This window comes from Caenorhabditis briggsae (genome assembly GCF_000004555.2).
Source record: "Caenorhabditis briggsae complete genome, chrIV, whole genome shotgun sequence".
Taxonomy (NCBI): domain Eukaryota; kingdom Metazoa; phylum Nematoda; class Chromadorea; order Rhabditida; family Rhabditidae; genus Caenorhabditis; species Caenorhabditis briggsae.
In genome coordinates this window covers 16,741,935-16,750,852 of record NC_013487.2, presented here as the reverse complement: position 1 = coordinate 16,750,852, position 8,918 = coordinate 16,741,935, and the positions used below count along the sequence as shown (strand labels likewise).

General features: G+C 43.9%; 1 protein-coding gene across 1 annotated transcript; it reads right to left on the bottom strand.

Annotated features, from left to right (window-relative positions):
* Positions 1 to 270: 270 nt before the first annotated feature.
* CBG10541 lies at positions 271 to 8,694 on the bottom strand (the record flags this gene model as incomplete). Its single annotated transcript, XM_002634829.1, has 7 exons — positions 271 to 534; positions 845 to 1,792; positions 1,840 to 2,691; positions 2,739 to 3,236; positions 3,629 to 3,727; positions 7,214 to 7,791; positions 7,842 to 8,694. Coding segments are annotated over 7 exons (4,092 nt in total), but the record flags the coding sequence as incomplete, so codon positions are not given.
* Positions 8,695 to 8,918: the final 224 nt, after the last annotated feature.

The following is an 8,918-nucleotide window of genomic DNA, read 5'->3' as shown; positions in this document are numbered from 1 at the left end:
ATAAAACAAAAAGAAACAGTTGAGAGGGGTTTCAGGTGGGGGGGGTTCAGGGGGCAGGACCTTGGGGGGAAGCTTGGATAAAAATATGGCAACGGTTATATGGGGGATTCTACTATATCAGAGTTATTACATTTAAACCAATTAGAGAAAAAAAAAACTACAGAAAGAAAGATAATTGGGCTTGATGGGGATGGGGAAGAAAAACCGTCGATTGAATTTTATAAAGCACTTGCGGTGTAGAAAAGAATAGAAAGAAAAATAGAGAAGAATTTATGGCTCAATGGCGAATGGAGATCCGGGGATTTCCTTGTCGCCGTACTTGATGAACACGAATCCTTTGACTCGTTCCGGGATACGGTAGGAGCAGACGTAGTGTCCTTGGCCTTGATGACGAACGACAACCTCCTCGCATGGTCCTTTGGTCGTCACGACTCCAACCATAAGAAGATTCTGACCCGCCATTCCGGTGTCGATTTGGAATGCAGCCGGTCGGCCAGGGAAGAACTTGTTGAGGCCGGCTCCTTTGGCGGTGACCTGGAAACAGTGGAAATTTAGAGTTAGACCAAATTTCTATTTTAGAACCGTCTAAGTCGTTTCAGAACTATCGTAACCCCTGTAATATAAGGGCCCCCACAATGCCGAGTTGAAGCTCAATTATCTCAATTCCTATGCAAGATATGAAAAAGTTGTTAACTAATAAAATGTTTGTCATATTATCAGCAACATTTTATCCGTTTACAACCTTTTCATATCTTTAACTGGAATCGAGATAAATCGCCTCAATGTTAATGTTAGAAGGGCCCTTCTATTACGGGTTTTAAGATACTTTTTAGGACAAATTTACCTTAGCAGCATCTCCTGCGTATTCTGGAACAACAGCGACGGTTCCCTTCGAAGTCTTGGCGACAGCGTCGATCTTCACATGCGACGTCTCGTTGTATCCATTTCCTCCGAGCTCCTTTCCTTCGACCGGAATCTTGAATGGCGATCCTGGCGCATGAATTCCATTGTACTTGACGGATGCAAAGTAGGATCCTGGAGCCAATGGAGTGTATCTCACTTTGTATCCCTTCTCCAGCTCATACGCATCCAGCGTGGCTTTCGATGGACCGTCCATTTGGACGGTAAGGATTCCAGCTCCAGCGTTGGCCGTGTTGATAACGAATTCGCACTTCTGTCCGGTGGTTCCTTTGACGAGACCATCTCCAGAAGCAAAGATAGCAGTTGGATCACAAAGATCCTTTCCTCCGACACGAAGTCTAAATGGAGAATCACGCATTGGAGCACCGTCAAGAGTCACATGGATGAAATGATTTCCAGTCTCCTTTGGCACGAATCGCATCGCATAGCTCTCACCATCCTCAATTGGAACAATATCAATGGTGTCCACTTCGTTGTTCGGTGCAACCACTTTAGCCTCGAGATGTCCCTTGGCACGATGAGTGAGCACTGTGAATGTGAACGCTTTTCCAGATGGAATTCCTTGATCGTGGAATTGAGCCAACTCGAGTTTTCGGACCTCTCCAGTTGCTGGCGCGACGAACACCTTGAATGGCGAGTCTGGGATGTGCTGGTCGTTGAATTTCACAGCGACGATGTACTCCCCAGGAGTGGCAACTTTGTAGTCAACGTGGCAGTTTCCATCCTTGTGATCCTTGAATTCCAGGGTAGCTTTGGATGGTCCCTCAACGGAGACAGCAAGGGCTCCGGCTCCAGCCTCACGATGGTAGATGTTGAAGGCGTTGAGAGTTCCAGTTTCTCCACGGACGACTCCTTGACCGGCGGCGCGGATCTGAAAGAAGAGAAGGAATATAAATGTGCTCTCGAATAAAAACCAACCTTATGAGCTCCTCCTTCGGAGAATGATCCAACAGTGAACTGGAATGGCGATCCATTGACGTGAGCATCTTTGTACATAACAGAAAGTGTATGGATTCCTTCCAACTTTGGTGTGAACTTCAATTGATAGTATTGCTGTCCCAAATCACGCATCTCGATATCATCGGTGTGTCCCTTTGGATCCATCAAACGGGCCGTGATGTCCATTGGCGACGTGTTCAACAGCTTCAAGAACAACAACGATTCCTGGTCCGGGAGACAGATTCCGTGTTGATCGACACCCTTCTGGATCGTCTGGATAACACGTCCAGCCGATTTTCCAGTGCATTGAACAGTGAGTGGCGAGTCCTTGACGTGATGATCAGCGAATTTGATGGCGATAGCGTAGACTCCTGGCTCGGTTGGAGTGTAGAGAACCTTGATGAGTCCAGCCTTGACCTCCTTGCAAGTCAACTCCGCCTTCGATGGTCCTTGTACCGACACAGAAAGTCCTCCATATCCAGCCTTGGATGTGTCAACCAACAGCTCATTTGCCTGGAGGGTAATACCCTTAGCCTTTCCTGCTCCAGTGACTTCGACCTTCGAAGCATCTCCAACTTGTGATTTGTCCACCTTGATCTTGAATGGAGCCTTTGGAACCAACTTTCCATCACGTTTCACCGTAATCAAGTGCTCTCCAGATTCACGTGGAGTGAAGGAGACTCCAAGACGTCCTCCATCAAGAAGACGGACGAAGCATGGCTCCTCAATTCCAGCTGGTGACTTGATTGAAGCTGAAATTCCCTTCAATTCGGATTGGGTGATTGGAAGAGCAACTTCGGATGTGGATCCAACTGACAGATGAGAGCGCTTCTGAAACAGCTAGTTTAAAAATCTGAAGGAATAAGAATCTCCTATACCTGTCCCTCTCCCATAACCAACACTTTGAATGGTGAGTCTCTGACAGCTTTTCCTCCCAACTTCACATGAACCTTGTACTCTCCTGGCACTGGTGGAACCCACGCTGCCGAGCATGTGCCATCCTTGTTGTCATGGATCTTTATCTGACTCTTTGCTGGTCCTTCAATGCTCACCGACAGCTCCTTGGCTTGAGATCCCTTGGCGCACACTGTGAACGTGGCTGGCTCTCCAACAACGGCATTCTGAAGACCTGGTCCATAGACCGTGGCCCATCCATCTCCATAGGCATCCACGTAGAACTTGATTGGTGTTCCTTGGAGTTGTGCTCCGTTTTGAAGGATCGAGAGCTCATGGGATCCGTGGACCTTTGGTATGTACTTCACGAGGATGGTTCCATCGTGGTTGTCAATGATCTCGGCGACTTCTTTCTTCTGTGCTGGTGGCATGACGACGGCTTCAAGATCCTTTGCTTGGCACCCCAAATCGCGGATGTTGAACTGGAACTAGATAATGGGTTAAAAATAAAGACCTGGAGGCAAATCAGTATGTTTTAGAGGTCAAAAATCAATTCAAATCAGTTATCTATTTTGGGGTCAAAAAAGGTCTCTTTTCAAATCAAAAATCATGTCTGCCTTACAGTGAAATACTTTTCCAACGGCTTCTGCTCGACTTCAGGCGACGGAGCGAGATGTTGCTGTGGCTGCTCCTTCTTGCTCTTGGCTGGAGATGGTGCTGCCAACTGCTCTTTTCCGTTGGATCCTCCTGCTGGTTCTCTTTGTGGTGGAGACGAGGCAGTTTCTCCTTGAAACAAACCATGCCGAGAATGTTAGAGGAAATCACGAAATCAGTGTTATGGAATCAAACTATCAGATAAGCTAGATAACCCTACCTGATACTTCTTCTCGTACTTGTCGACGTCGTCCTCTGGCTCCGCAACGACTTTGGCGCGTTCCGCTTGGATTCGCTCGAATTCGAGCTGTCCGATAGCCTGAAAAAATGGCAATTTGCTATGGAACATGTGTCAGAAAAATAGGAAAACAAGTGATAAAAAGTGAATGGGATAGAAGATATTAAATGGGTTCAATTGAGATCAAATGGGGTGTCTAGGAAAAGCTAAAAATCCTTAAACCATGAAGAGCTGAAACTAGTGAGAAAGGATGGCTGGAACTTTGATTCCTTAGATTCCAGATCTCAAAAAGTTTATCAAAGAACTGATAGTGCTCCAAAAGACAAAGCTAAGAACATGGCTCTGGAACATCCAAGAACGTTTAATTGAAGCTTAGGAACATCCAGGAACCCTCAGAATCTGATTTCTTGAATCCTATACATCAGAATTCGCTCAGAGTGGTTCTGGAACCTTCTAGAACAGCTAGAATGTTCACAGAAGGCTGATAGGCTAGAAAATGGCTCTGGAACCACCTAGAATACCTAGAAAGTCTATTAGAAGCTTAGGAAAATCCAGTAAACCTCAGAATCTTATTTCCTGAATTCTAAACATCAGAATTCGCCCAAAAACCTCTCCCACGTGAGATTTCAAGAGACTGGAATGATGAGAGTGGATCCAGAGGCAATGATTATTATGTGTTGGGCGCTTCTTCTCTCCAGCCATGGTCCCGTCCCTCCCGTCGGGAGCCTTCACGTGACTCAACGGATGTTTACGTGACTTATCACAAAGAGACAGAGAGCCGTCCGTCGAAACAACACACATGATAGTTCAAGGAGACAAAGAGAGGGGAAGAGCTGGGTTCTTGAGACCGGATCGGAGAACAGTGACTTGACTAATTGATTAGGCTTAGAGACAGCTGATCTAGGAATGATCAATTGATCTTATTCTCGCCTAGAAATTCTAGGAGCATTTAGAAGGGCCCAGAGACTAGAAATTCGGGCTTTCTCAGCTTGCAAATCTGAATTCACAGGTTTCAGAACAAGAAAACAACAAAATGCTCTATTTCTGCCAAGGAGCAAAACTGATATCAGTTAGAAGAGAAGAGAAAAAAAAATAATGGATGCGACGAGTGTGTGTGTGTGTGTGACATCCAGCTCTCGGGGAGGAAGAGATTGAGAGCAAGAGCAAAAGGGTGATATCGAAAAAAAGAAAACAGTTGTTATTTTCGAGCAAGAAGCTCGATGACTCCAGAAGTTCTTGTTTTTGACATTCCGAGAGGACCCGTTTTCCGAGGGACGACATGATAAAAACAAGGAGAAGGAATTCTTTGGGAATGGGAGGAAGGAAGAAAAACAGACAGAGAAAAGATGATTAATGAATAGAGAACGCAGGTTGATTGGGTAACGGTAATCACTTTAATTGGAAAAATGATGTGGAACGGATTCCAAACGACCTAGAATCATAGGGAATTCAGGATAGGTCTATATCTTGGTTTTAAATTTCTGAGACATTGAAAAAGGTCCCTAAGGTGTTCAAGAGCCGAATGGGAACAATTTAGATAGTCCCTGAGACATTAAAAAAATCCCAAGGGTCGAAATGTCACCTAGAAAGAGCAATTGATAACTGAAGACTCCGATTATCTAGGAAGTAGGTCCAAAGTTCTAGGTCAAAGTATAGAAAAAAATTCCAATTCGCCTCAAAGCCTATCATTTGAAACCTTTTCAAAAGTGCTTCCAGATGTTTCCTCGTAGGTGAGCTTCTCGGGAAACACAACAAAAGGTATCCTGATCGAAAATCGGTTCAAAGAGGAAGGAGAGAGCAAGATCTCACTGGAGAAATCACACGTTCAACAGAGCTTCTTCTCACATGCTTCCCTTTGTTTTTTGAACTCATTCTAAACTAATATCACACGGACACAAAAATAAATAGGTCATAATCATAAGAAGTTCTAGAGAACAACCTCATTTTCAGAAAACAAGCTTTTTCCTAGAGTCTCCGACCTAGAATTTCAGCCATTTTTCACCTATTTCTACGAAGGAGAACAGTGATTAATAAATAAGCCAAAAATCCCAGAATTTCAGCCCCTTTTTTAACCTAATCCTGTGAAGAAGAATAGAGGCTAATAAACTAAACAAAAATTCTAGAATTTCAGCCCTTTTTTTGACCTATTCCAACACATAAAAAAAGAGGTAGACAAAAGGGGAAAAGGTTTTAAAAACCGCATAAAATGACAAATCGAGGGGAGGGTGATTCTAAAAAGTGAGAGTAGGGGTAAAACTAAAGAGACTGTTTTGTTGGTGAATTAGTCGGTTCGACAGAAAAACGAATCGAGAAGACGGACAGAGTGGAGAGGACAACAACAATACAACTTCACAAACATATGAAAAATCGGAAGGAGTACAGAATTGAATTGCAGAGGAGGAGGAGAAGGAGAAGAGAGGGGCAAACAAAAATAAATAAAAACCAAGCGTTTTTGGGTAGCTAAAGTTTTGAACAAAAAATTGCGAATTTTGGAACGAAAGCTGCTACCAAACGCGGTTTTTTTTCGGGAATTCAAATTAGCGAGATTTGAAGAGAATTGAATTCTTGAACTTCAACCTCAAGACAATCATTATCTAACAATTCTAGAAACCCTACAAAATACTACCTAGCTTCTGACAATTCAAAAAGGGGTCTAAAAAGGGTCTACAAGCACTGAAAATAAGATTCAGACCTAGATTTTACAAAATTCAGTTTTTTTCGCTAGATTTTTGGCATCAAAATCATCAAAAATTCTCACAAAAACCGAGATCTTCACACCCAGAAAACCTTGAAAAACCCGAGACAAATTGTTCACTAGAAAAAAAACGCCCATCGATGGCCATTTGTCGGTTTGATGTGCGTCCTTCGAAATGAAAAGTATTAGCACAGAAAGAGAGAAAAATATGCAGAAAAAAAAGGAAGAAGAAGAAGTGGTCGAAAAATAGAAGAGGGCGTTTGTCCGTCTGTGTCTCCAAAGCTTCACTATTCTGAATTGAAAAAAAAAAGAGAGAGCCCCTCGAATACACTTTCTCACTTGCCATTGCCGCCCGACTCCTACATCTTCTTGTTTACTACTACTATTGCAGAGAGAAAGAGAAAAATAGAGAAGGGGACAACAAGAAAAGAAAACAAGCAAGACAACAATAATGAAACAATTATTTTTTATTCTTCAACGCGCGCTTCGGTGCGTTTTTCAGAAGGTCTTTTTCGAGGTATAGAGGCGAAAAAAAGGCCAGAGAAGCCTATAAATTGGCCTAGTACTTACAGAATCACTCAGAACTGAATTTGCGATATAGACAAGCTTAGAGACACCGCTTTATCATAAAAGTGAGCTAAAATAGCACCAAAAAGGACTAGAGGAGGCTAAAAATGGGCCAATTCAGACTAATGAGTTATATTCCTGTGTAGAAGTCACAGAATAGTCTAAAACGGCTTTTTCGATATAAATAAGCTTATAAAAGGATCGGAGTAGCCTAGTGGGCTAGTAGAATACTGAGAACTTGATAACCTAGATACCAATCGTATCATTCCATCCTAAGCTATCCAGAATTCCCAAAAAATGCATACCTCATACTCCACATGATCCACTTGTTCTCCTCCATAGAAAACATTCAACGTATTCTTTCCCAGCTTCGTTGGAGTGAACATAATTCTCTCGGCGACCCGATGTCCGTTATCAATGATCTCATGGATGTGCTCCAAACGAACGGCATCTGGACGAGCAGCCAACACTCTGATAGATGGCGTCGCCTTCGCCTTCTTCTTATTCGTCTCCGATGGATGTTGATAGGTCAACGTGGTTGGCGCGTTTTCAGCGACTTCTGGATGGAAGATGACGTCATCCTTGAGCACGTCCTCTTTCTTTCCAATCTTTTCAGCTACCACCGGCACCTTCATCGCCACTTCTTCTCCGTTCAAATAGAACACGACACAGTACTCGCCAGCCATGTCGGTTGGGAATGAGACATCGTAGATGCCGGCTTGTTCGGTGGATCGTACATGGCTTACACGTTCTTTTCCGTCCGGTCCGAAGACACAGGCCTCGATCTTCTTGACGTTTCCACACTCGCGAACATCGAATGGAACATGTCCTTCGTGCGAGGCAAAGGTGGTGATTGGCAACGACTCCTTCTTTTTCTCGTAAACTGAAAATAAGAATAATCAGTGGATCTGGCCCCTGTTTCCTATGACTTACGAATTTTGATGAGTTGCGGCTCCACCTCCGGCAGCACCTTGACCTTCTTCTCTCCGACTTTCTCTCCATCATACAGAATCTGAATTGGAATCGATGTATTCGCAATTCCAGTCGGCACGAAACGCACATTATAGTGACGTGGATTGGATGGAGACTTCGTGACGATTGGTGGATTCTGAGCGTATTCTGGAGCGACATGAGCAGTGACCGGCAAGTCCTTGGTCTTGGAAGTATCAATGATGAAATTGATAGGTTGTTTGAGTCGATAACTGACTTCATCCAATCCATTGATAATCACTTGAGATGGATCCTTCTTATAGTCGACATGCGCCTTGAATGGGGATCCTTTGACATGCTCCTTCTGCTCATCCTTTCCGAACTTAATCGCCATTTCGTACTCCCCTGGAGCCTTCGTAATGTACTCAACACTGCACTTTCCGTTCCCCTTGTCTTGAATTCGAGACTCGGCTTTCGCTGGACCACGCATCTCCATCGCCAGTGCTCCCTCTCCAGCACCATCCAAGTCCAGTTCGAATTGAGCCTTCTCTCCGACAACTGCACTTTCAAGACCCGGTCCATAAGCACGGCATTTGCTCACGTCAGTTCCCTTCTTCACTTCTACAGTAGCCTCTTGGACTGGAATCTCGTCGAACAGAAGCATCATTTTGTGCTCACCGACTTCCATGAGAGGGGTGTCTGATGAGTAGGTGCCATCTGGATTGATCTTCAGAGGAATGTTATAGAGCTTTCCATTCACTTGGTCGAGGAGTTGGAGGCCCTTCGATTTTGGTTCCAGTTTTCCAATGTTGATGGTAGGACGAAGACGTGAGCCAATGAGAATTCCTTCTGAAACTAAACTAGATAAGAATCTGATAAAGTTAAATTGTAGCTAGCTATGCGAGCTTGATTTCAGAGCGATTCCGTTGAGATTGGAGGATAACTACAGTATCCAATTTTCATATACCGTAAACCCCAGAACGCCACCCTTAACTTCGAAATTTGAGCTCATATTTCTCGGTTCCTGTGATAGATATGAAAAATGAATCAACTGATAGAATATGTATCACAATATCAGCA